This window comes from Siniperca chuatsi, linkage group LG16 (genome assembly GCF_020085105.1).
Source record: "Siniperca chuatsi isolate FFG_IHB_CAS linkage group LG16, ASM2008510v1, whole genome shotgun sequence".
Lineage (NCBI taxonomy): Eukaryota > Metazoa > Chordata > Actinopteri > Centrarchiformes > Sinipercidae > Siniperca > Siniperca chuatsi.
In genome coordinates, this window is record NC_058057.1 from 9,072,698 (window position 1) to 9,100,560 (window position 27,863).

At 41.9% G+C, this 27,863-nt stretch overlaps 2 protein-coding genes and 1 non-coding gene across 3 annotated transcripts; 2 read left to right on the forward strand and 1 right to left on the reverse strand.

The window, feature by feature from the left end:
• Positions 1-6,104: 6,104 nt before the first annotated feature.
• Positions 6,105-6,177, reverse strand: trnat-ugu. The gene has a single exon. It is a non-coding gene; the product is annotated as a tRNA-Thr (tRNA).
• An 81-nt stretch (positions 6,178-6,258) lies between these two features.
• On the forward strand, positions 6,259-11,089 carry LOC122863505 (cholesterol 24-hydroxylase-like). The gene is made up of 15 exons (XM_044170072.1): positions 6,259-6,496; positions 6,655-6,732; positions 7,104-7,185; positions 7,413-7,486; positions 7,750-7,836; positions 8,047-8,185; positions 8,315-8,425; positions 8,507-8,669; positions 8,950-9,015; positions 9,229-9,301; positions 9,386-9,470; positions 9,683-9,793; positions 10,015-10,103; positions 10,240-10,306; positions 10,394-11,089. Exons 1-15 carry the CDS (start codon positions 6,348-6,350, stop codon positions 10,520-10,522), a joined length of 1,503 nt encoding a protein of 500 aa, XP_044026007.1. The 5' UTR covers positions 6,259-6,347; the 3' UTR covers positions 10,523-11,089.
• A 1,849-nt stretch (positions 11,090-12,938) lies between these two features.
• On the forward strand, positions 12,939-27,264 carry LOC122863507 (isthmin-2-like). The gene is given in 8 exon segments (XM_044170075.1): positions 12,939-13,129; positions 19,539-19,787; positions 21,007-21,071; positions 21,073-21,224; positions 21,227-21,265; positions 24,646-24,783; positions 24,901-24,969; positions 25,332-27,264. Coding segments are annotated over 8 exon segments (1,281 nt in total). The 5' UTR covers positions 12,939-13,078; the 3' UTR covers positions 25,850-27,264.
• The last annotated feature ends 599 nt before the right edge of the window (positions 27,265-27,863 follow it).

A 27,863-nucleotide genomic window follows, 5' to 3' on the forward strand; every position in this document is an offset into this window, starting at 1 on the left:
TTCCCTTGTAAAGTGCTTTAACAGTCAAACACAGAGTCAGACCATCAAAGGAAGGTCCCTGTATTCAGTGGTGAGTGTCCTGTCCACATAGCTAAGCTGTTGGAAGCTGTGATGCTAAATTGTTTAATAATCCGTAAATACCATTTGTGGTTTTGTGTGTTAGTGTCTGCCTTGACGAGTAAGTAATGTGAAGCATGTGACTCATTATTCATCTACATTACCTTTTCCACAATCAACAGATCTTGAACACAGCAATGACAGGATTCAATTCGGTATTATGCATGAGTTCTCTTGCTAGCACATGTAAGCAGAGTGTGCAGTCGCTGTTTGAACCAACAGCATCAAACGTTTCCTCAGTTTAACCGTCTGTGTTCTCAATCTAACATTGGTTTTCTTTATAAGTTGAATTCACGTCTAGAAGTCAAAAGACGTACTAACATTTTCTGTCAGACTTCTAAACAACCAACCGCAGCCGTTTTAAACCATGCATGCTTCAGGATTTCCAATTGTGTTGTGGGCATTCTTCTGGTGATTCACAAGTCCAAGCAAGAGCAAGAGGGATGGTGGCTAGAAATTCCTTTAAATTCAGGTTCCAAAAGCTGGATATCAGAATTATACAGAAGGTTCCACTCACCCACTCAGACAAAATAGCCCTGCTAATACACAGATTTAACCTCTTAACCCCCTGCATGCCTTAACTAACAGCAACCATCACTGTCATCCATCTCCACTATGGTATCTAGGTTGATCCATTCTTCCCATCATGTTGTCTGAGGCTATATTCTTTCCAGAGGATTAAAAACACTGAGATTAAAAGTTCAAAGGTCGGGGTAATGCAAATCCATAGGCTTAGGCGATCCAAATACTCCTCTTAGATACTCTAATTCCTGTAGGTAATGATGTCTATCCTTCCCTTGCTGCTCTCACTGACCCAAGAGAAGAGAGAGAAAAAAACCCTGGTTATATGTTTACAATAGAACATTAGGTCAAAAGTGGGACGCAATTATCAGAGGATGTACTAATGTTGTGCGCATAACCAAGGAGATATTTAGAAATCCATCTATCCATCCGTGTGGTGAGTATCCACTGTGGAATGAACGATAAGGAGCTTGGTAGGTCTCCTATGGTCCTTCAGTGATTCCTAAGTTGACTACAGATGAGTGCTGCGTGGAAGGAAGCCAGACACATGTTGACCACATTGCTGCCGCAGAATAACAGATAAATAACCGCAGATGTGTAGACAGAGGAGAAAACAGAGAGAGGGAAAACAGAAGAGAGAGGAACATAAAAGAGAGGGGAGGGTTCTAAAAGATGTTATCTTAAATATTGAATAAAGCAAGAGTTCCCGGGTGGATACATTTAAAAACCGGCTGAATACACTTCACAGCTTATGGAGGGCATGTGTATCATGTCACTGGGGGAGTCCACTGTGGTTGTACAGAAGTTCAAGCTGACCAAAAGCATTGTATTTCAATTTAGCGTGAATTATTTCACATAGAAAATGTTAAAAGATTGGATTGCTGTTCAAAATTCTGAAAGCACGCCTCACTCCATGCACCTACATTTTAGTCAGTGAATGTGCGGTGATGTGATTCATTCCTTTCCTTATAGCGGTGGTGGCCCAGGCCTGGTGCCAGCGCTCGGTGGTTACAGATCTGTTTACTTTTGTAGGCTGGCAGGAACATGAGATTTCCTCTGGGTGTACTGCGGCTGGTCGACCTGCAAACAGCATGGCCCTTCAAGTCCCTCGCAGCTCCCGTTACAGGCTGCCTCGTCCGCAGTCCTCCCCCCTCTGCGGATCACTTGCGCTGAGGGTAACCCCACGCAAACAAACATACACTCACACAGACACTGACAAGGGTTCATTGAAGTCATGAAAACCAGCTGACATACTGCATTAATGCTGGCAAACATATGCTTGTCCAAACACACTTACAAACCCATACACACTTTAGCTGCCCTACCTACATGACTTATAAGAATGCCAGTGGATTTTAGGATTTTCTGGATTATCTGGAGTCTGATTTATCCCATTCCTCGACCAGCTTGACACAGAGGAAAGCCTTGTTCCGAGATGATCAACAAGACTAATCTCAAAATGGAGCCTCCATTCATGAGAGGCAGAAATGCAAGAGTTACAGAGCATGAATGACACTTGTGTTTGCCCCTGTTTCTTCAGCTGTAGGTGATGCAGGTTGTTGATTTGTGAAAAAATAACTAAGACTAAAAGTCTACAGTCATGCTAGCGGCTCTGTGAGGCCGTACTTAGGCACAGTGGTGCTTTGAGCTAAATGCTAACGTCAGAATGCTAACATGGTCACAATGACAATGTTAACATGGTGATGTTTAGCATGTATAATGTTTACCATCTTAGTTTAGCGTGTTGGCATGCTTACATTTGCTAATTAGCAGTAAGCACAAAGTATAGCTGAGGCTGATGGGAATGTCTTTAGTTTTGTATTTCATCATAAACCAAAGTACTGGACAAATGAAACATTTTACCTGATAATGGCACTATATGCAAAGAGAAGGGATCACCGAAGTTGTTACAATTCATCCTGAAGGGAACATGAATGTCTGAGCCAAATTTCATAGCAATCCATCCAATAGCTGTTGAGATACTTCACTAAAAACTACAATATCAACCTCACAATGGCATTATAGGAAAAGTCAGGGGATCACCAAAGTCATTAGGATACATCCTCTGGGGACCATGAATGTCTGTACCATATTTTGTACCAATCCATCCAGCAGATGTTGAGACATTTCAAAGGATAAGTGAAAACTTTGACCTGCTGGTTAGGGGAAGTCAGGGGATAACAGAGTCAGCAGGATTGTACCAAATTTCATGGTAGCCACTCAATTATTTTTAAGATATTTTACTAAAAAAAACTAAAATGTCAACCGCGTGGTGGCCCTAGAGGAAAAGTCAGGGGATCACCTAAGTCAGTAGGATTCATCCTCTGGGGACCATGAATGTCCAAACAAAATTCCATGGCAACCCATCCAATAGGTGTTGAAATATTTCAGACTGGAGCAAAGTGGTGGACCAACCGACTGACTAACAGACCGACATTGCCATCCATAGAACCATGCCACTAGCATGGCTGAAAATGTATAAAAACTATGACTGTGTACATTATTGTCTTACATTCACTTGCAGGGACTGTTGCATGTAAAAGCACAATAATATTATTTCTTATGATGTCTAGTGTCAAAATGTCCTTTCCTCTTTAACATTTTTCGTGCTCCTCAATCTTGCAGACCGAGTACAGGCAAACTGTTTTATCCAGCAAGAACAATATTCAGCACGATAATCCCAACACTGGACATCAATATCCTCAGAGAAGTCTGAATAACTGACATTCTTTGGATGAACCAGACTCTACAAACATTTGTTTATTTACTCATGTCCAGTAGGAGTCTTAATTTTCTCCCTCTCTCTTTCTCTGTTGATAATATAATCAAAAGAGCAGCAAACACAATATCTTCGGACATGAGAGGGGCCTGCAGATCCAGTAGTACTGAGGCGGCAGCCAGCCAGCCATAACAACATCAAACAGCCCCTAGCCTCCAGCGTTTACACAGAGCCAAGACCCTGGACCAAAAATATGATTGCTCGTTCTTTTTAAGATAAGAATGCAGACAAGCTAGAAGGTTATTGCGAACGATATGTACAGGTATGAAGTGGCCATAGTGGTAGTGCATGGACTGTTGCAAACAAGTAGTAAGAAAGTGGATGCCTTAGATCAGAATGTGAGATCTTGTCTTGCAGGATTGATGGGAGCAAAAATGAAGGACATTCTCATTTAAATGGGCAATACACATTGCATGTTTTTGACACTAGAAACTAGAAACATCACAATCTGTCTTATTTTCCTAGCAAGTCCACAGTTTATGTTCTCAAGCAGAGATGGGAGAGTACTGGAAATCTGAGGAAACTGACAGAAGAGCACCACCTGCTGGTCACCATGACGAAGTACACAGGACTTTACAAATACTATTCTGCCTGAAACTTCAGCAGTGTTCTTAAAATTCAAAGCTCGATTTGTAATCTTATTCAGAATAACATTACTTCATATTAGAGAAATTTGACAGAATGTATTTTCACACATTTTAAAAAAGTTGTTCACCAGTTGTTGCATTTAACTCTATGTGGAGTTGTGTACTGTAGCGTGATTTTTCCGCACATATGTCCTTTATGTTTGCACTGATGTTGTGTGTGGTGTACTGTCTCAGCCATTCCATGTCCACTGAGATTAATTTCACCAGCCTAGCTGTGTGGTAATAAAAGAAACTTGAACTTGATAAAAGAAACAACATAGCTGTTTCTAAATCAGATTTTGTGCCTTTTGCGCTTACTTTGTCACAGCCTTTGACAGCAGAATGTGTTTATGATGAGCCAATATATTTACACGAGCAAACATAAGTGCGCACTGGATTCACAATGCCCATCTGCATCACTTAACCAGTCACTTCTGTATGCATCTCTTTATTAAACCTATGTGAGATTCTGTGTTGACTCAAACAATTACGCTGTTATTCCAGTGCTCCTGGAGATGAGTGTAATTGTATAAACCGAGGGAGGGTTTCCCGCTTCACCAGCTGAAATGAAGGCAGGCGGGATCTGATGTGTGAAGTGCATCTACCTACGTAGATGTATGCTCTGATTGGCAATATTGGACCTATTTTCAGTCATGGAGGAATTCCCTTGTCCGTCCGTGTTGAAACTGATTGGTGAGGGATGAACTCTGAGGTGGGAGGCAGTACAATTTGGTTCAAAGTTTTAAAGTCGTGAAATCTCTCTAACTCACCTCTGCATCATGTTTATCATGAACCGAAGTTTAGGTGCAGTGGGTGCATGCCACATAGGCCTACTTCTGCTTCATTAAGAAGGCACAACAGCTCAGTGTTTAGGGACCTTGCATACAGAGAAAGTTAGAGCTAAACTGGTTTTTGTGTGCTTTATTGTTATGCTGTATACTGGTGTCTGTTTTTCAATACACCGCTGACATGGTGTACGCTACTATATATTAACTTGATAAAGATCCTTACTAAACGCAATGAAAAAACAGCCACTTTGAAATAGCTACTTCGAAATAAAGGATGAAAAGTGAGCATTTTCCACCACCAAGCCCCATTTTTAAGACATTGACTCAAGAACCTCAATCGAGTTCTAAACTTGTCTGTACTAAAACCCGACTGTTCCTGGTGATGGCTCAGTGTTTAGGACCTCATTAGCTGAAAAACACTAATTGTATACTCTTAACACTCTTCTGGACCACAGATCTAAGTTTTTGCTCAGTGGACATGGTTAGGTTGTCAGTATGAACAGTTCCATAGGAGTATAAAATTTAACTTTGCTATAACATGTTTCATTTTTCCTCTAAAAAAAAAGGAGTCTGGCATGACTGGCATGAAGAAATCACGTCAACTGATAAAGTCTGATTAAGACTATATTTCTCACATAAAAACATCAGTTTTCCTGGTTATAATGGTTAGTAATGTAAATTTATCTAATTGTAAAATTATCTTGCCTGTAATATAGTGTATTATATTTGATTTGCTTAGAACTTCTGTTCCTGTGTGCACTGACTTGATAGTGAGCAGCTGTAACAAAAGAGTTTCCCCTAGGGGATCAATAAAGTATTTCTGATTCTGATTCTGATCTGAAACTCTGACCATGCTATTTTCTATGGTCATTATACTTAGTACCATACTTTCTTATATTATATTTATTTATTTTGCTGGTGAGAACAACCAGGAATGTCTATTGTTGAATGTCTAAATGTCTATTCTGTATACATGCTGTTGCGAACAGTTGCAAACTGCCCTGACAATATGGTTGTAAAGGCTAGCAGGTTATAGTTTTATAATGTTAGCCAGGTACCTGTACAGTTGGTGTGCTAAAGTGCCTTTCATTACTATTCACCATACCATTAGCTATCAGTAATAAAAACAGTATTATTTCGCAGGTACCAAGATTCCTGGAAGACTATACGACAGTGTTAACGTAGAATGCTGAAACAAAAACCAAGAAGAAACCATTTATGTTCAAGTAGGAAACGAAGTCACGTCTGAAAGTGAAAAACAAATCACCCGACAGGCCCCAGCGAGGATCGAACTCGCGACCCCTGGTTTACAAGACCAGTGCTCTAACCACTGAGCTATGGAGCCTGTTATACTGCCGATGTTAGTACAGTACGTATTTAAGGGCGGTACAGGTATGATGACATTAACTATACTTAGACACTTAACGAACGACTGACTAAGTTTCACTTCACTTTGGACTAACGTTAGCTATCTAGCGGTACAACGTTACGGTCTATGAGACTTGACTTACAGTAATGGCAATTTTCCATGTGATTTTGAGCTGGACTGCTCAAGTGCTTATGTTTCTGTTCTTTATTATTTTCATAGCGTTTCTTGGTTACTGCTTGTATATTAAACACATTCACATGAAATATGACCACATACCTGGGCCTCCGAGAGACAGGTAACGTTAACGATAGCTTAACTAAGTTAAGTAGGTCGTTGTTTAACGTTAGTTGGCGCTTATGTTACTCGTTTCCTCCTCAGTTAGCTCACGTTAGCTAAAACAACAACAAGCATATTGACATTAACGTTACCCGACACTTTGTTTTTCTTCCACAGTTTTCTCTTCGGACATTCACCAACGCTTTTGAGGGTAATGAAAAATGGCGGAGTTGTACATGACACATTTCTGGAATGGTAAGCTCAAGCGATGTTTCATTCATATTCATCTATTCGTATTGACAAAAGTATGCAGTTAACACTTAATGGAAAAATGTCAACTCAGAACAAACGCCATCACAAACATCGTTAAGTTAACTTGTTCCCAGGTAGCCAGGTACCACACAGCGTTACGCCACTACCGTAGACCCCCTATAAGCTGCTATAGGCTATAACGCTAGTTCACTAGTTCCGATATGTTTGTGCTGTACCTCTTTGTTAATGCAGTTTAATGTTTTTATGTGTTTAAGTTAAGTTAAGTATATATATATATATTTATATCGGTACAGGTTTACCTGTATAACTGTATTATTTGCAATTCAAACTTATAATTAAGATGCCATTTACAGGGCCGAGAAACATGGTTCTGTTTGCAGGGTGAATATTCTGCATTACGTTTCACTCTGTGTGACCTGTCCAGAGGCGACCAAGGTAAACACAGCATCTTCCAATAGTAGCCTATTTGTGTAACCATGATTGCATAAGCATTGCCCAATAACCAGTGTAAAAGTGCACAGATAGACCTATTTTCATAGAGACCCTTGCAAAATATAAAACTATTGTCATTTTTGGTAAAAATGTATAAGCATATGTCTTGATAATATTTGCATTAAAAACACCTACTCTTTTTTTGTTCCCTCTTTTGATGGCTGTTTCAGGAAATCCTGATGTCCCCAAAGTATCCCAAAGAAAGATATCTTCACAGCAGACTCTTCAACCTGTTTGGTCAAAGGTAGTTTACCAGACTGTCAGATTCGCTATACTGTTCATACTGTATACATTTCAGTGATACTGCATCAGTCATTGTTGTCAAACTGGCCTAGGAACAATTTAGCAATAATAAGAGGAGGAGGTGTAATTTGTCATACTGTCAAGTAATCTTGGCATGTTTTAGGTACACTTGTTAGTATTGTCAGTCAACAAAGTCTGGTACTCAGGCAATGACAACCTTATTTTGCTATTTTGAAAGTATTGTGTTCCATGTCTCTCTTCAAGGTTCCTAGGTAATGGTCTGATAACAGCACAGAACCATGAACTGTGGTATAAACAGCGCCGGATCATGGACCCTGCTTTCAGCAGCTTGTGAGTTTATTACAAAGAGACAGATTGAAGTATCAGCTCAACCTTTATTTTATGTCCTGTGTTTGCAATCATTGTAGATTCTGTTCAGATTGCGGGTATCTTTTATCTGTTTCTTTTGGACAACATAGTCCAATTACAGGATTTCTGTGGAGCTTTGCAAGTATGTCCTGGCCATGCTAGTCCGCTGTCTAAAACTACCATTATTTCCAGGTATTTGAGAGGTCTAATGGGCACTTTCAATGAGAGGGCAGAGAAGCTGATGAATAAACTTACTGATGTCGCTGATAACCAAACAGACGCCAACATGCTCCACCTAGTCAACTGTGTTACCCTTGATGTTATTGCTAAGGTATTGTGCTGTATTCTGTTTTTCTCGAATGTGGCGAAAGCACCAGCTTATCACAAGAGTTCATCTAATCAAGTTGTAACTACCTTAGTATATACGTATGTATGTGTTTGTTTTCTTGAAAACTCCCAGGTTGCATTTGGTGTGGATTTAGACCTGTTGAAGAATAGTTCACCTTTCCCTAAAGCCATTGAGACATGCCTGAAAGGTTTGGTATACTCTGTCAGAGACATCTTTTTTGAGGTATGACTTCCAAGTTTGTATGTAGTTTGAATGGTGAAAATATTGTAAACTGTGTGAGATCCTAAAATCTTGCATTTCCAGTTTAATCCAAAGAACCGACCATTCATTAATGAAGTGAGGGACGCTTGCCGCCTGCTGCGTACAACTGGAGCTCAGTGGATTAATGACAGAAAGACTGCCATGCAAAACGGCGAGGACGTCCCCAAGGACATCCTCACGCAGATCATCAAAACTGCTGGCAAAGGTTATGGTCCATAAAGTTCATATTCGATTTGATTACATAAGAAGAACATTTAAAAATCCCTGTGTTGTCATAGGGTCATGGCAGTGGAGAATACTATAACAAATATCATTTACTTTCCTTATTGTTAGATTTGCAGAGCAGAAGTGCAAAGTTAAGCTACTACCTGTTCACAATCAGATACAGTAGAGTATGTAACTAGATAAGATATTTAAAAAATAAATAAAATAAGATGACCAGAATATTGGTTTAGTTGTTCAATTGTATTTTCTTATTATTCCAGAGGAGAGCATGACTAAAGAAGATGAAGAGTTAATGTTGGACAATTTTGTGACATTTTTTATCGCGGGTGAGTCTGTGTTGTTTCTGCTTTGATGTGTGAAATGCTCCAAAATAAAAAAAAAATCCTAAATTGTATGGTGTGTTTAGGTGGAGTGTCCTTTTAAGGACCCCCGTGGTTTAGAGATAAAGACTACGATCACTTTAATGTGCGTTGTGTGTTGTGCGTTTACTTCATTTGAAGGCAATGTTCTGATTCATTTTGCCATCTGTAACATTTTAGGGCAAGAAACAACAGCTAATCAGCTGGCTTTTTGCATCATGGAACTTGCAAGACATCCTGATGTACTGGAGAAGTGAGAACTAATAATGGCGTGCAAAACAGTTTCGTAATGTAGCAATTGAACAATGGTTTCTTCAGTTGTGTTTTTATTTCTCAGAGTAAAGAAAGAGGTGGATGATGTCATTGGGATGAAACAGGACATTAGTTATGACGATCTGGGGGAACTGAGCTACCTCTCACAGGTACATATCATAAAGTTAGGTTATTATGGTCCCGCTCATTTTAGGAGTGAAGCATGTGAATCCATTGTGAAACGTACTCACATATTCATTCATTCATTCACTGACTAGATTGGCTTCTTCTCTGCAATTCTGCTTAAATGTGCTTAAATGTATTTATTATTTTTTAAGCAATCGACCCAAGATGTGCACCTCACACTGTAACTTCCCCCCAGGTGCTAAAAGAGACTCTGAGGATTTACCCGACAGCTCCAGGCACATCTCGTGATGTACTGCAAGACATTGTCATTGATGGTATCCACATACCTGGAGGAGTCACATGTTTTGTGAGTCATTCACTTTTGAGTGTGTTTAAACCTCTAAAGCAGGAAGTGTGTGTCCGAACCAAAACTGTTTTACAGGGTGTTTCTGTTTTATATACAGTACGTAAAGGGCAATGGCACCTATCACTTAAAAACACACACAACAAAACAAGACTTTTTTTTTTTTTTTAGAATACTGACAAAGCATACTATCAATATGTTCAATAAATTATTCTGAAATTCAGTTTAGCAGCTATCTGACTGGGAGAATGGATAAATTCTTCAAGGACCCGCTGACATTTGATCCAGACAGATTTCACCCAGATGCTCCCAAGTAAGTAGCATATAATTTTCACATAATGGCATGCTTTATTTTTAGTCTTAACACATTGGAACACTGATCGTTGTCCCAGCTAAAAGAAAGAACATGGTGTGTATTGAGTGATGCTGTTTCTTATCTGTTTTACAAGGCCCTATTACTGCTACTTCCCCTTTTCCCTCGGCCAACGCTCATGCCTGGGACAGAACTTTGCTCAGGTGAGCGGTGACAGTCATAAATAATCAACACAAACACACACGAAACTACACATGGAGTTAGCTCAATGGGTGGTGGGGTGATTGCAGATGGAGGCTAAAGTGGTGATGGCCAAGCTGCTCCAGAGGTTTGACTTCACCCTTTTGCCGGGACAGACCTTTGACATCCTGGACACTGGCACGCTCAGGCCGAAGAGTGGAGTGGTGTGCTCTCTGTGAGACACAGGAATCCCAAGACATAAATGGTCATACAGCACCATAACATAATAATAGTCTATGTGGTGAAATTGGGTTATTGGGTTGTTTAGACTAGCTTACTGCCTGCAGCGCTGTACTCCTGCCTGAGCCAAAAGCGTCTTATGCTGCCAAGTTGTTTTATTATGTTTTCTATTCATTTTATTTAGCCTTTGTAAAGAAAACAGTATCAGTGATGCTCATTTTAATGATATACACAGTATATTCACATGAAGTTATAGTGATGTTTTTATAATTTCCTAACCATGAGGATACGGGGAGTAGGTTATCATTAGCACTTTAATCTTGGTGGAACTAACCCTTTAGCTCTGCGTAGTTGTTCTTCCATACTCGCTGAGCTTCTAAACTCTTAGAACTTAAACGTTTGTGCCTTTAACAATAATAATAAAAGCTGAATTTACCATTTTTACACAAATGAAATCAAACCACAGAAGGAAATGATCAACTGTTTTACACATTATTTTACGGATGTAGAAATAACTTGTTATTATTTGGTTGTTTTGCACTTTAATAAACTGATAATTGATTTAATTCTTGACTATCTGATTTTATTTCATGCTCAGTTTGCTGTGCAGTGATTTTCTTCATATACTCAACTTGCTGTGTTTTTGGCCAATACTGACAGTGGACACAGGGGGGCGCTGCGACCTTGCAAAGAAATCTCAAAAGCACCTGTTAAACTACACTTTTCAGAGAATTAACACTTTCAAAAGTTATTTTTTTATATTTAAGATGAGTTTTTTTAAGTGGTGGATTTGTAGTCGGAGGCTGATGTCAATAGGCTGGGTTAAAGTCATTTTTCATTTTGAAATAATTAGTAATTGGGCCAATTATACAACAGCTTTTTTGCTTAAAAATCAACAAAAAATCAGCTAGCTTTTACTAATAGAAGTCAAACAGTTAAAGTTTAGAAATATTAAAAGCTAAATATACCACACAAAAAGCTTCAATATATGCTATAGTCTAGTGCTCTGTTATTATCTGTTAAATTAACAATATGTTTTTCTCAGCCCTGAACGGCTCTTACTGTTCCTTTAAGAGGGCTGAGCCTGGGCCTCGTGACGCTTCACCGCACTCCTCATCTACCTGCTGCCCACTCCTCTCCCACGTCGTGATTGGCCGTCTTGGCAGAAATCCTCTTGAATGATTTCAAACCGGAGTGTGTGGACACGCAGGAGGAGGAGGAGGGGGTCTACCGCTAATTCCGAGCTGGCAGAGTGGAAGGGCTCGAATCCTCCGTCCGCCAACACACCACCTCAGCAAAGCGGCTTATCCGAGGAGCATTGTTGACGGTAAAACGCGTTCAGGAGTGCACCGCCGGTAAAAACAAAAGTGGGCTTTTAGAGGTGTCGTGTTTACGCGAATTATCGCCTTTTAAGTCAAATTTGCCTTTAGTTAATATTAAAATACCAATTTGTTGCGTTTTCTGTTTACCTTCCTTTGAATGGAGCGATGTCCAGCGGAGACGGCGCACATTGCGATGGGACGCGGTATGTTGTGCTGACAGGACTCGGCTCCGGGGACCAGGACCTGATTGAAAATAACTGGTAATCGATTAAAAACCATGTGTTGTCGTTTATGACGGAGTCATGTGAGTATCAGCAGATTCATAAAGGATTTTCCTTTAAAAGATTAGTGAGGGCATTCAGTTCATGCACGGGTTGCCATAGCATCACATTAATATTTTCCTTTTCATGATCCTGCTGAAGAGGAGGGCATAACGATTTTTTCACATTTTGGACAATGTATTCCTTTTTTAACACAATTCCGCAACTGAGGCTTGGTTAAATGACCTTTGACAGTTAATTTCAAGTCACCGTTTAAACGAACTGAGACTCACAGCCAAGACAGCCATGGCTAAAAATCCGTCCGAGGGACCGAAGGATGAACTGAGCCGGCTGACGGACGAGGATCTGCTGCGGTGCAGCAAAGAGGAGTTGGTCCGGAGATTAAGGAGGGCTGACAGCGAGAAAATGAACTTGATGATCGACCATGGCAACATGATGAAAGACATCAATCGGCGGCTGCAGGTGCACCTGCACGAAATCCGGAGTCTGAAGGAGATCAACCAGAAGCTGCAGGACGACAACCATGAGCTCCGGGAGCTCTGCTGCTTCCTGGACGATGACCGGCAGAAGGGCAAGAAGCTGTCCCGAGAGTGGCAGCGCTTTGGCCGGTACACTGCCAGTGCCATGTGGAAGGAGGTGGGTACCTACATGATGAAGCTGAAGGAGCTAGAGGCCAACCAGGACACCGTGCTGAGGGAGAACTCTGAGCTGAAGGAGATCATCCTCATGCTGGATGAGGAGAGGAACGGAGCAGGGTCCAGGAGCTCCATAGACAGTCAGTCCAGTTTAACCAACCTGAACGGTGGCACCGGCACCATCAGGGATGTTGGAGACGGGAGTAGCACGTCCAGCACTGGTAGTGCTGGTAGCCCCGACCACCACAATCACAACCACATACACAAGCCCACCTCAGAGAACAGTAAGATAGGCCCCACCATGAGGAGGTCCATGGATGACCTGTCAGCACCGCACCATCACAGGAGCATCCCCAATGGACTTAATGGTGAGTACACACACTCCCTCCACCTGTGGAAACACACCTGGCTGTCTTAAGCCGCATGCAGACTTCACACAGGCCCCACAAGTTGCACATCCTAGAGTCCAACCAATCAAACCAGAGATTAGTTCCAAAATAAAAGCTTTTTGGCCCTGTGCACTTACATTAAACATTGATGAATTGGCCCTTTTTTGATTTGATTTTATCTTTGAAGTTACTCTCATGGGTTGGGATGGATGGCCAAAAGTTATCCCTGACTTAAAAAGATCCCCAGACAAGGGACACAAGTTGTTGCCCTTTTGAGGCCTCTTGAAATTATAGTTGATTTCTCACAGAGTTCAACCTCACATCTTACATTGTGAGGTTGAGCTCTCAAAAGACACGTACGCCACTGGCCTATTACATCTGTATTCCTGTTTCTTGGGTTCATTGCTCATGGATAATACAGGCAGGATGTGTTGCGTAGTTACCATGTGCATGTGATTGCACTGACAACATATGCTGATCAAAATTGCTGTGAAGGATAAAGCTGGGGGGTCTTGGCTTAACCTCACTGTAAAGTCCTGATTGGGGTGATTATAACACATATGCACACGCAGCATCCTTAAGTGGCCTTTTCAGTCCCACACTACCCCATCATGTCAATCTGCACTGATTTAGGTCACTGCACTTGTGGTCCTCAAGGAAGAGGACAAATAGCTTTTAGAGGGGGCTGAAGCAAATTGATGTTGCTGATTATCATTATTGTCTTTGGTTGTGGAAGAGCACTCATGTCTGCTTAGTGCCCGTTTGAAATGCATGGCATGGGACCAGAAATCAATGTCCCTGTTCTAAGACCTAAATACACGGCTGAAAGCTTCGAGCCGGGATGAAAATGCCCTTATGGAACGGGAGGACACTAAGCCTCGTTTAGCTAGCACATGGGCTGATAACTCGCCATGATCTGTTTGGCGAGGGGAATAAATTCTGTTTCATGGGGGGAACAAATCCCCCATTCAGTTGAAACTTTATATATTTATTTTATTTTACCGTGATTAACAAGGGCAGGGCAGCAGCAGCACGTAGAAGCTCAAAGCAAGCAGCTTCAAATCAGATCACATAGGTCACATGTTATTCATCTGACATTCCTGGAATTGTGGACTGTGTGAACCGTGAAGGTAACAAATACAAAAGGATGGAAGCATGCATGAGAGAGAGCTCAGGGAGCCCTTAATCCGGAAACGCATACACTCACACGCCAACACACACAATTTTGGGCGGTGTTTGGCTGTCATTACGTAACATCGATATTGTGTCTGCAGCGGCCCAGCACCTCTCTAAGCCGCTGTTTCGCTAGATGTGTGTGACATTGTGTGCCCCTGAGGTTCTGGCTCAATGTGTTCATCATTGTCAATGACATACAGACACACACACACACACATGCGAGAGAAGGTTTATTATTTCATTGTTAAAACCAATGCATTGGTAATGAGACTGATGCTACCTAGTCCTAAACAAAGCTGAGCATCACAGATCTTTCTGGCTTTTACATAAACAACTCCATGCGGAAAGAAACAGAGCTACTATTGACTACTGTTGTGGTGTGAAATAACCCAAGATGGCAATCGATTAAAAACAACAACAAAGCAATACTACATTGATCCCTATCTACTATTACACACAAGTTGGATGGCTGTACCCAGGAGCATTCAGATGAAACACCTCTCAATGAATAAATCTCAAAACCTGCTTGAATAGAAAATTTAATTGCCTGCAGGTCGACACTAGCTTCAACAGGCCTGACTAGTAAGAAAATGGTTTTCTTAACCGGGACAGATTTACTCAATTGGCTGCTTGAAATCCGAGTGGAGTGACCATGTTGTGAGGTCAGATCTGGCCACGGTGTGAGGTCTGCAGAGTGACTTTATTTAATGCTGTCCAAATGCCAGTGGCTCCCCTGGGCATTTAGGAGACAAGCTCGAGGATTGGCGCTCAAGTGCTAAATGAACAGCATCTGTCCGGTGGCCAGACACACATACAGATGGGAAGAAGAGGAGGAGGAGGAGGATGAAAGCGTTTGGTGTCCTGTCCAACCGACCAGTTGTTTCAGCTAGAGGCTTGTGTTTCATATCTTTTCAGTCATTTTTTAAAAATTTATTTAATCGTTTTGGTAAATCTAAAAGTCCATCTCTTCAGAGGCAAAAGAGAGAGGAGTGTATGAAAGGGGGGCCCAGCAAAGGGCAAAATTCCCCAAACCCCCCCACTTGGTCTTGGGGGGGGTTGGGGCTGAAGAGATGGACTTTTAGGTAGTCGCATGCAGGTGGCTAATTCAGGTAGTCGCATGCAGGTGGCTAACCTGCAGCACGCTGTGCTGTCCTCCTCACGTAGTTGACTATTTACATCACCTGTTTCCCCTCGCTCTTCTTCTTCCTCTTCTCTGCCCACCAAAAACAGCCACGCACCATCTGCTGTCACTACCTACCCCTTGTGGACTGATCATAGTGCTGCTATCTGGAGCCCAGATCCCTCTAGTGCCACTTTTAACATTCCTGTGGTAATTTCGGATAGGTCCTTAATGCGAAACAGACACAGCAATAATAATAACTTAATAAAGATCCGGGCCAGAACCCTACCTCCAGTCTCAACCTCAAATCTGAAACAGTGCAGACTTTTTAAGATGGCTCTTCTCAATGTAAGATCCCTCTCTAACAAAACGTTTATTTTAAATGATTTTATCTCTTCTACTGATTTAGACTTTGTTTTTAATTGAATCCTGGTTACGTCCTGGTGATCACAGTCAGTTGGCTGAATTGTGCCCTCCTGATTTTGACTGCTTTAGTCGCCCTAGGGTTTGTGGTCAAGGTGGGGGCCTTGTTACTGTCTATAGGAAGCATTTAAAGTGTAACTTCATAGCTTGCAATGATTTTCCCTCCTTTGAAGTGCTCATGTTTAAACTTGGCGGCACCCTCCCGGTCATTTTTGCTATTATTTATCGCCCCCCCTAAACCAGCCGGCTCCTTCTTGTTGGAATTCCCTGAGTTTTTATCCAGTCTTGTTTTAAATTATGATAGAATTTTTCTTTGTGGTGATTTTAATATTCATGTTGATTACTCCTCTAATGCCCTTGCTGGTGATTTTTTTAAATATCACTAAATCTTTTAACTTTCAACAACATGTGTCTGGCCAAACTCATTCCCGTGGCCATACCTTAGACCTAGTCTGGGCCTGAAAACTCCATCTGTGGAAATCAGGGACATGTTTGTATCTGACCACCTATGCATTGTTTTTAACTGTGAATTAGAGGCTGCTAGTACTGTCTTATCCCGCTCTAAGTACACACGCATCCTTAATGAGCATAGTGCCTCAAAAATCTGTACACTGTTCAATTCTCCTGGCAGTGTGTTTCCTGATTCCTCCAACACCAACGATTTGGTTGATTATTTTAACTACCTGTGTTCTTCAACCTTAGATCTCATAGCTCCTCTGAAAAATAGACCAAACTCAAAGACTAGAAAACAGCCATGGTTAAATGAAATGCAGAAGAGCAGAACGCAGACAGAAGAAATCAGGTCTCCAGGTCCACTTTGTGGCCATGAAAGAATTATTACTCCTTTATAATAGGATGGTGAAGGATGCAAGAACATGTAATTTCTCTGCACTTATTTCGGCCCATCAGCACAACCCCAGATTCCTATTTAAGACTGTGGATCAGTTAGTTAACCCTGCCTCTCTTTGTGCCCCTGCTGATTGTGAAAAGTTTCTTTTGCACTTTGCTGGAAAGGTGGAGTTAATAAGATCTGATATCACCCCCAATCCTGCCTTTTTAGATGTGGATCACCCGCTCAGAGATTCTTTGAGCAATTTTTCTGCTGTTGCGCTGCCTGAACTCGCAGACATCATGTCTTTTATGAGAGTGTCCTCCAGCCCTCTCGACAAAATCCTAATCTATTTTTCTATTGGAAGTTATGTATTGTATTGCGCCCCTTTTACAAATTATTTTTAACAGCTCGCTGTCTACTGGCTGCGTCCCTGATTACTTTAAAACAGCTTGTGTCCGGCCAGTCCTAAAAAAAACCTGGGCTTGATCCCACCATCCTGGATAAAAGATAAGATTCTCGAAAAAACTTGTATCTAAGCAGCTTCTTGCTGCTGTGGAAAACATTAATACCTTTGAAAAGTTCCAATCTGGCTTTTGTCAACACCACAGCACTGAGACAGCCCATCTCAAAGTCACCAATGACCTTTTGATGAATGCAGACGCAGGCATGGGTTCAATTCTTGTGCTGTTGGACTTAAGTGCTGCCTTTGACACAATTGATCATGGCATTCTTTTAGATAGACTGAGGCACTGGGTGGGCATATCTGGCACTGCACTAGACTGGTTTTTATTTTATCTCTCCAATAGGAAATTCTGTGTCAGCATTTTAAATCTTAGTGATGCAGAAACATAGAGTGACATATAAGAGCGGAGGTAGAAGCACTCTGTAACTGCACTCAAGACTGTAAAGTAGTGGTAGGGGAGAGTGTAGCCAGGCAACACAGGATGGTAGTGTGTAAAATGACCCTGGTGGTGAGGAAGATGAAGAGGACAAAGGCAGAGCAGAGGACGAAGTGGTGGAAGTTGAAAAAGGAAGAATGTCATGTAGTTTTCAGGGAGGAGCTGAGACAGACTCTGGGTGGTCAGGAAGTGCTCCCAGATGACTGGACCACTACAGCTACTGTGATCAGGGAGACAGGTAGGAGGGTACTCGGTGTGTCATCTGGAAAGAGGAAAGTGGACAAAGAGACTTGGTGGTGGAACGAGGAAGTTCAGGAGTGTATACAGAGAAAGAAGTTAGCTAAGAAGAAGTGGGACACTGAGAGGACTGAAGAGAGTAGACATGAGTACAGGGAGATGCAGCGTAAGGTGAAGGTAGAGGTGGCAAAGGCCAAACAAAGAGCATATGAGGACTTGTATGCTAGGTTGGACACTAAAGAGGGAGAGGTGGATTTGTACAGGTTGGCCAGACAAAGAGATAGAGATGGGAAGGATGTGCACCAGGTTAGAGTGATTAAAGATAAGGATGGAAATGTATTGACAGGTGCCAGGAGTGTGATGGGAAGATGGAAGGAGTACTTTGAAGACTTGAAAATGAAAGGGAACGAAGAGTAGAAGAGGTGACTGGTGTGGAGCAGGAAGTAGCAAAGATTAGCAAGAGTGAAGTGAGGATGACGTTGAAGAGGATGAGGTGTGTTGTGTGATAAAAGAGTATCAGCAAGAATGAAAGGAAAGGTGTTCAAGACGGTGGTGAGACCAGCGATGTTGTACAGCTTAGAGACAGTGGCACTGAAGAAAAGACAAGAGGCAGAGCTGGAGGTAGCAGAGCTTAAGATGTTGAGGTTCTCTTTGGGAGTGACGAGGATGGACAGGATCAGGAATGAGTACATCAGAGGGACAGCTCATGTTAGATGTTTCAGAGATAAAGTCAGAGAGGCCAGATTGAGGTGGTTTGGACATGTTCAGAGGAGAGACTGTGAATATATTGGTAGAAGGATGCTGAGGTTGGAGCTGCCAGGCAGGAGGTCTAGAGGAAGACCAAAGAGGAGATTTATGGATGTAGTGAGAGAGGACATGAAGTTAATTGGTGTGAGTGAAGAGGATGCAGAGGACAGGGTTAGATGGAGGCACATGATTTGCTGTGGTGACCCCTGAAAGGGAACTGCCTAATGGAAAAGAAGAAGACAGTACATATATCTACAATTCACCACTATTATAAAGTCACCATTAATCACCATTAATCTCAGAGATCAACATTTCCTCCTGCTGGCCTTTCTTCTTAGCAACTGTAAAACCTGAAAGGTCAAATTAAGTAGCGGGCGTAGTGGCGGCAGCACAGCAGGTTCAGACACGCTCGCACCAGCCCAGGGGTCCCACGCCTTCCAGGCCCTCTCATTAAAGCTAAAAGAGGATCTCTCTGGCACAGGCCCCTCTTTGTCCACGACCTGGATGCCATGACTGTTATGGGGGGAAAAAAAAGAAGAATGAAATGAACGAAGGCTGGTTGGTCACTTTGCTGGTTAGTTGGATGCCTCAGGGGCTTTTTGGAATTGCTGACCAAGCTATTGGTCTATAGTGGTAGATGGTTATAAGGTTTCTTCCTGGAAACAGAGCACTAATTGTTTTTATACTCATCAATGAGCCATCATAAATGATAGATCCTTTTTTGTCATTAGCCCTAAAGTAGTCACTGACAGTTGTCTCAGTTGCCCTTGTTCTTTACATTACTCAAGGTACTGTCTCCACAGTCAGTATAGATGCAAATCAGGCTTCATGGCATGTCCTGTCATCCATTTTTCATCCGTCATTCGTCATTTAATCTCTTAAATCATTCCACTAGTTTATTGTTTCTGGTCCAGATAGACTCTTTATCTTACGCCTTAACTTACGTACTTTCAGGTTCATGGCCACCCGACTCACAGCGGTGGGGTCCATTATGTCCCTGAGGCTTTGGAGCAGCAGAACCAGGTCCAGAGTCTCCTGCCTGAGCCCCACAGCCACCAGAGGAGGTGGTCCCACCCCCAGCACCGCTCAGTTGGTGTTCTTCCACAGCCTGAGCCTGAGGAGGAGACCAAACCCTTCATCCTTCTCAAGAACTTTCCAGACCTGGCCAATGCTGACATCAACTCGCAGAACCCCAACATACAGGTGAGTCAGGAGAGGGGAGTCACACATTACAGTGTTTGGGGACATGCAGTCTTTGAGCTTCTTAGACAGCCTTCAAGATATGATAAAGATATGTTCTTTAAACTGAGTTAGTAATACTGTATATTTTAATTCTGTATAAGATCACAAAAACAAGCTCTTATAGCACTAAAATAAGTTCATTTTAGTGTGTCTGCTGTATCCATACAGTAACCAATAGATGGTAAATTATGGGTTAAATTAAAACCATTCATGCAAGGAGAACTGGGGCATTTTGTCTTTTATTGAAATGAAAATTATTTAGTTCCTTAATGTGTAACAAAATCAACAGTCTCTCAGTCTAATCTTAGAGACCCGGCTGCGTCTTTTATTGCTATTTAATTAAAGTGTAATAAAGGAAAACCGGCTCTGTAATCATAAGTGTTAGCCATTAAGGCCGCATCATCTCCTTCTAAATTGAAACCCAAAAAGTTCAAAACGTTGTTCTGTTTAATTTATCTCATGGCAGTTATCCTCTCCAACTCTGGTCGGTGTAATCAGGATGTGGTTAGAAGGACATAATGATGCCTACGTCAAGTGCAGAGACAGATGAAATTTCTGATGAGTTTTCTTCTAGCATATAGACCAGATGTACCATACTATGACTAAAATACTCTACACTATGGATATATTTAACTAAGACAAATGAAAGCATTTCCAGTCATCGTCTGTCCTAACAGTTACAAAAAGATAGTTTTTCCCTATAGTCTCCCTGTAGCCTGGTCTTCACATCAGCTGAAGTTGGACCCTGGAAGTACTGTAGCATCTAGGATGAATCATATCGAGGTAATGAGAGGTAGTTATTCAGAATAAATGCTCACATTCTCTCCCTGAGATGATCATTTGGTTGGCTGAATGCTCACGCTCAAGTCTGGCTGGCTGACTTAGATCCGGGGGAGCGGGTTCACTTGCTAAAAAACTAATTTGAGATAGTTCCCCCTCGTGATCAGCCGCCCACGATCGTCGTAACAACAGTGCTGTGCTGCGAGAGTAGATGAGTCGCCGGAAAGTGCTGAGCGGATGCAGCTACGCGCTGATGGCTTGTAGATATCCAGGCGCTCCTAAATTTAGACTTTTAGGAGAGAGTTGCTCAGTTTCACAATGCTGTCCAAGATCATATCAATGACAGATGAATGTGTTCATGGGTTAGATTGACAGAGACCCTCTCTTTTTCTCTATGTAGGTAACCATTGAGGTGGTGGACGACCCCCAGATGGAGGTAGAGATGGACCTGGCCAAGGAAAAAGTAGCCATCTTCCACAGTAGATTGGCTCGGAGGCAAGAAGCTTTTCTGGCCCCTTTTCTGGAGTTACACAGACACCGATTCCAGCGAGGACTGCAACAGCTGGTCAGGCGTGGAGGAAACTGGCGAGGAGGAGGAAGATTACTCCCTGGATTATGGCATTGGAATGAAGGCTGGGATCCAGTGCAGAGCTACTATGGTAAGGTTTGCCAAGTGGTACACTCGGCGTCTGTTAGTAGATCCACACAGCTCTTTTAGATATGACTTCATCAAACTGATTATGGCTTTTAAAAAATTACCAAAATTTATCCTGCCAGTTTTATCAAAGGAAAAAATGCAAAAATGGAAAATATGAAAATACAATCACTGAATTTATCACATCAAAAAAGGGATAGAGATAAAGGGAATGTCTGGAAGGAAAGACAGAGAGAGAGAGAGAGAGAGAGAGAGAGAGAGAGAGAGAGAAAGTGAGAGAGAACAGAGTGGCTGAGGAAGGCTTCATGATAACTGTCTTCACAGTCAGAGAGAACCTAATGATGCCAGCATGAGAGGCAGCATGAGCACTCGACCATCAGGACATTGTGGGTTATGGGCTCTTTGAAGTCGACACTGGTCGTGCTGGTCGCAGAGGCCTGCCTTTTGAAGATGGGTCTGATGCGCTCGCTAATGGCAGCGTGAGGCCTGTTCCCTGGGACAAAACAGCCCTCTGTTTGTGGACAATTAGAGGGCCGATTGGGAACACAGAATGACTGGGGCCATTTGGCCCCATGGGCCCCCCCAGACCCTGGCGGCCCTCACTGCCCTCTGCGGCTCGGCCTTTTGAGCCAGTTCAAGAATTTCAGGGGGCTGCATAACTTTTACAGCTCTTTTCCCCCTCTTAATTCTGCCTTCCTCTGGTGGGAAAAAAATGTTGTGTCTCAGCTTGCACAGACCACTTATTCAGTGGTAAAAATAGTAAATAATGAGAGAGAAAGAGAAAGGTGTACATAGTGAATGAAAGGGAGAGGCCAATGTGTGTGAGTCCTACTGTAGATCAGAGTGGAGTGAAAGCTTTAGGCTTACCACAGCCTAAAGCTTTCATTCTTTAGAGAAATTTCCCACAGATACAAATCTGTGCATGATTGATCTACAGTGGTGTGAAAAAGTGTTTGCCCCCTTCCTAATTTCTTATTTTTTTGCATGTTTGTCACACTTAAATGTTTCAGATCATCAAACAAATTTAAATATTAGTCAAAGATAACACAAACACAAAATGCAGTTTTTAAATGAAGGTTGTTATTATTAATGGAAAATAAAATCCAAACATGGCCCTTTGTGAAAAAGTGATTGCCCCACCTGTTAAAACATAACTTAACTGTGGTTTATCACACCTGAGTTCAATTTCTCTAGCCACACCCAGGCCTGATTACTGCCACACCTGTTCTCAATCAAGAAATCACTTAAATAGGACCTGCCTGACAAAGTGAAGTAGTCCAAAAGATCTTCAAAAGCTGGACATCATGCCGAGATCCAAAGAAATTCAGGAACAAATGAGAAAGAAAGTAATTGAGATCTCGGTCTGGAAAGGTTTATAAAGCCATTTCTAAAGCTTTGGGACTCCAGCGAACCACGGTGAGAGCCATTATCCACAAATGGCGAAAACATGGAACAGTGGTGAACCTTCCCAGGAGTGACCGGCTGACCAAAATTATCCCAAGAGGGCAGCGACGATTCATCCAAGAGGTCACAAAAGACCCCACAACAACATCCAAAGAACTGCAGGCCTCACTTGCCTCAGTTAAGGTCAGTGTTCATGACTCCACCATAAGAAAGAGACTGGACAAAAATGGCCTGCATGGTAGAGTTCTAAGACGAAAACCACTGCTGAGCAAAAAGAATATTAAGGCTCGTCTCATTTTTGCCAGAAAACATTTTGATGATCCCCAAGATTTTTGGAAAAATACTCTGTGGACTGACGAGACAAAAGTTGAACTTTTTGGAAGGTGTGTGTCCCATTACATCTGGCATAAAAGTAACATTTAGCATGTCAGAAAAAGAACATCATACCAACAGTAAAATATGGTGGTGGTAGTGTGATGGTCTGGGGCTGTTTTGCTGCTTCAGGACCCGGAAGAGTTGCTGTGATAAATGTAACCATGAATTCTGCAGTCTACCAAAAAGTCCTGAAGGAGAATGCCCAGCCATCTGTTCGTGACCTCAAGCTGAAGCGAACTTGGGTTCTGCAGCAGGACAATGATCCAAAACACACCAGCAAGTCCACCTCTGAATGGCTGAAGAAGAACAAAATGAAGACTTTGGAGTGGCCTAGCCAACGTCCTGACATGAATCCTATTGAGATGCTGTGACATGACCTTAAAAAGGCAGTTCATGTTCGAAAACCCTCCAATGAGTGGGCCAAAATTCCTCCACAGCGCTGTAAAAGACTCATTGCAAGTTATCGCAAACGCTTGATTGCAGTTGTTGCTGCTAAGGGTGGCCCAACCAGTTATTAGGTTTAGGGGGCAATCACTTTTTCACACAGGGCCATGTAGGTTTGGATTTTGTTTTCCCTTAATAATAACAACCTTCATTTAAAAACTGCATTTTGTGTTTACTTGTGTTATCTTTGACTAATATTTAAATTTCTTTGATGATCTGAAATATTTAAGTGTGACAAACATGCAAAAAAATAAGAAATCAGGAAGGGGGCAAACACTTTTTCACACCACTGTATTTGTTTTTCTAAGGATTTTGAAGGTTGTTGTTGCACACACCTCTCCTGCTGTAGTATAGTCTAAAAATGTGGTAACAGTTGTCTAAAAACCTGGCTAGATTTTACTCTTTAACCTTTCCCTTATCCGTTATGCCAATATATAGACTTTATCTGTTTAACTGCTGAGCATGTAGACGAGCCAGCCAAGGGCAACAATGCCTATTAAGTGGTCACATCTAAAGACTCGGGCCAACATAAATCAAGGATGTCTGCCTTAGCTTCTTCTGTAATTACGACTCTCCTGAGACCTCATTCCCGTATGGCCACATGGCGAGTTGGCAGCGCCCACAAAGTAAAATTGGTGTTCGCTACACCCAAGCTGGTATTTCTACACCCACCTTGCCTTTAATCAAGAATGACTTGTTTTCAGTGTTATTAACACCACAAGGAAACATGATGTGGAGGCGGACAGCCACAGCATAGCTTCTCTCTCTATTTTTTACTCATGCCTTCTTAAAAAGAATATGAGTTTGCATGGGAAAGGTTTGACCAGGAGAAAATTGCCATTTATATGGACTGAGACAGTCCACTTTGAAAACATATTCTGGATTAGACTGTTGAAGTACATGCTGAGTTTCAACACAAAATTGGAAGGTGTTTTGTTGGATTTGGAGGGTTTTTCCCTTTTGTTCATAATCTCAGTCAACCCTTTGAAGCTGCTTCCTATTAGCTTGTTAAATACAGCAAATCTAGAAATTGTAATCTTTTCCTGAAAATATGATGTAGAGCTCCTGTAACTGTAAATTTAATTCTATGCTTTCATTATGTATTCCTCTCATAGAGTTTGTGGCACTGACTATGTTTAAATTTTGTTTTCCTTTCCACAGAGAAGGAGACAGATGAGTGGACACCCTGGTCTCCCTGTTCAGTGACATGTGGACACGGTGAGAGGAAGAGGACCAAGTCCTGTGGCTACTCCTGCACTCTGACAGAAGCCTCTAAGTGTGACCTGGAGCCTTGTCCGGGTGAGATTATATTTCCATTTTAGGAAAGAAAAAATAACAAACAGAGGCAAGAGTATTGAGAGATTTTTGTTGTCTAGTTTTTAATCTACAGCTGATGTACCACTCTCCTCTTTGTAGGTGATGTCAACACTGTTGTAGAGCCTTTCCCTTTCGAGATGGAGAATGGCACAGAGCCATTTGGGACAGGTAAGTTTTTCTACAGCTTTCATTAGTATCGTACCATATTTTACCCCATTAACTGCAAGCTGTTTATACTTTACAGTCCACAATTTTACAAAGTATACTCAGTCAGTTGTACAGTATACTGTAGTTAGGTAGGTATATGATAGTACCCCCATGGCTAATGGATTATAGTAACATGTTACTGATATGCTGTCACAAGGGAACGTAGAACTGGCTTGCTCAATACTGTAACATAGATGTTTATAGATGCCAGGCATAGGACTGAGACTTGACTCCAAAGTGACAGCCGTTCATGTTACCAGTAGTGCTACTATGAACAACTGTAACACACAATTTCACGTGGTATTGCTGTCCTCTCTCAATAGATTTGGACAGCTGTGAGAAGTGGCTCAACTGTAAGAGTGAGTTCCTCCAGAGGTACCTCCACCAGGTCTTGTCTGAGCTGCCCAGCTGCCCCTGCTCCTACCCCTCTGAAGTAGCGTACACTGTGGTCAGTGTCTACGATGACACTCATGGCCGGCAGTTCCGCTGGCGTGATGCCAGCGGCCCCAAGGAGCGCCTGGATATCTACAAGCCATCAGCGCGTAGCTGCATCCGCTCAGCACTTTCCGGCGACTCATCTACTCTCGCAGCACAGCACTGTTGTTACGACGATCGTGGGCGGCTGATCACGAGGGGGAAAGGCGCAGGCACGCCTAACCTGATCAGTACTGAGTTCTCACCTGAGCTGCACTTCAAAGTAGATGTGCTGCCTTGGATCCTGTGCAAGGGAGACTGGAGCCGCTTCCATGCGGTGCGGCCACCCAATAATGGATTGAGCTGCCCAGAAAACCCCCATGAAGACGTGTTCATGAATGAACTGGAAGAGGCCAGGGAGTACTGAGGGACCACAGCCAAAACTACCACTTCACTCAGAGAGTCAGAGGGCCCAATCCTAATTTGAGAGGAGACTGCTTTGAGAGGGGTCATGAAATATTACATCTAAACCATGCATCATGCGTTAACCATGCAGTGACTGAGAGGAAATGCACATTTGTGATTGGGAGATTTGTGGGGTTTAGGGATGATGGTGAAGTGTGGCTGTCTCAAGTTAGGATTTGGCACAGTGTCCTGATATCAGGCTTGACTGAACTGAATTGCAAGAATGGAAAAAAAAATGCAGTGTTCTCCCATCGCTTGCCAACCTGTTCCACATCTGGCATGACATCAAGCTCTCTCTCTCTTTATATTCAGTACACTCTCCTGGGTGCGTGTAAGCATGATGTCTACCTACTGGCTTTTCTGATGGTGTCCTGGAGCGCTTGTGATTGACAATAGCAACATATGGTAAACATCCTGATCATGCTTCTTGTAGGTTTTACATTAGGAAATGTATGAATGTGCAACAGGACATCAGAAGACCCAAAAGATGCCACATGCATTCACAGTAATGTATATTTCAGCCAATCTTTTGGGACACTAAAACTGGTAAAGAATTTGGGATATCCTTATCCTGGCTAACATAGAATGCAAGGAAAGGCAACATGGAAGTAGTAGCCATTAGCAAATATTTTAGCCTTTCATCATTAGGTATAGTGCACAGGATTGAAAAGACTGATGTTTAACCATAATCATTATCGTTTTTAGCATTGTAGCAGCTGTGTTAAAATTCTGCACCTCCGTCAAAAAACTGTGGCAGTAATCTTAATTTTACTTAGAAATACCTTAAAACTCAAGCCCTTTCTATCCAGTCTAATTCTATGGATGTTCGCTCCAAACCTTTTTTCAGGAATTCTGCTTCCAGATGTTTTAATGTGAACACGCATTTACATTTTGGAATCACCGATTTTAAAGGAAGGCACTTTATTTAAGGTATATATATATATATATATATACAAAAGATATATCAAAATGTACTCATGTTTGCCATTTGTTGATGATAGTGTTATTGTGACAGGAAACTCGCCAGAAATGCTGCATTGTTCTATGAAAGTGCATATATCAAGTGTTCTGTTGAGGAAAGCATGATCTTTTTGTGATTTCTGAATCTAGTATTACATATATGGTGTTGTACAGTATTTATTTGTCTGTTCTCTTTTTTTAAGTTTGCTGAAGCTTTGAAATGTCTCTATACTCAACATGGTGCACTAATCGGACTGAGAAATGAAGGCACCCATTATCAAAAGGGAAACCACTTTCTTCATATCACTTCATACAGTAACATCAAGTGTCTGTGTTTCATTCTACTTTGTACTGCAGTGCTCTATGAATATGTTGTTGCAATTATGCTGAAGAAATATATAAAGACCTTGCATTCATCATCTGACTTTTTAATGTGTTGTTTCTTTTTCCACACTTAAGATGCTGCGTATCATTCAGGCTTCTCTTTCAAATACCCCAAATGTCTAAAACTACCTTCATCAGGACATTAGCAAAGAAGAGTTTTATATTAAAGATGAGTTTGACATTTTGGGAAATTGGCTTATTTGCTTTCTTGCAGGGAGTTAGAAGTAAGGATCGATACCTCTCATGATTGCATGGTAAATATGAAGCTACAGGCAGCAGCCAGTTAGCTTAGCTTAGCACAAGGACTGGAAACAGGGGAAACAGCTAGCCTTGCTCCATCCAAAGGTTACAAAATCCGATTAACAGCTCCTATAAAGCTCACTAATTAACATGTTGTATCTGTGCAAAAAACTAGGTTTAAAAACTACACTTTGTAAGTGTTTTGGGGGGGTTATGTACTGGACTATATTTGGCCAGGAGCAGTAACTTCCACCTACTTGCTTTAGAGGTTTGTATAGGTAGCTATTGTTACCTTCAGATGGAGCCAGGAAAGCCGTTTCCCCGTTTCCAGTCTTTGTGCTAAGCTAAGCTAACTGGCTACTGGCAATAGCTTCATATTTTCTGTACTGACA

Coding starts and splice junctions, on each gene's coding strand:
- LOC122863505 (XM_044170072.1), top strand. CDS start 6,348: ATGGCAATTTTCCATGTGATTTTGAGCTGGACTGCTCAAGTGCTTATG. Junction 6,497..6,654: donor CCTGGGCCTCCGAGAGACAG/GTAACGTTAACG, acceptor TTTCTTCCACAG/TTTTCTCTTCGGACATTCAC. Junction 9,794..10,014: donor CTGGAGGAGTCACATGTTTT/GTGAGTCATTCA, acceptor TCTGAAATTCAG/TTTAGCAGCTATCTGACTGG.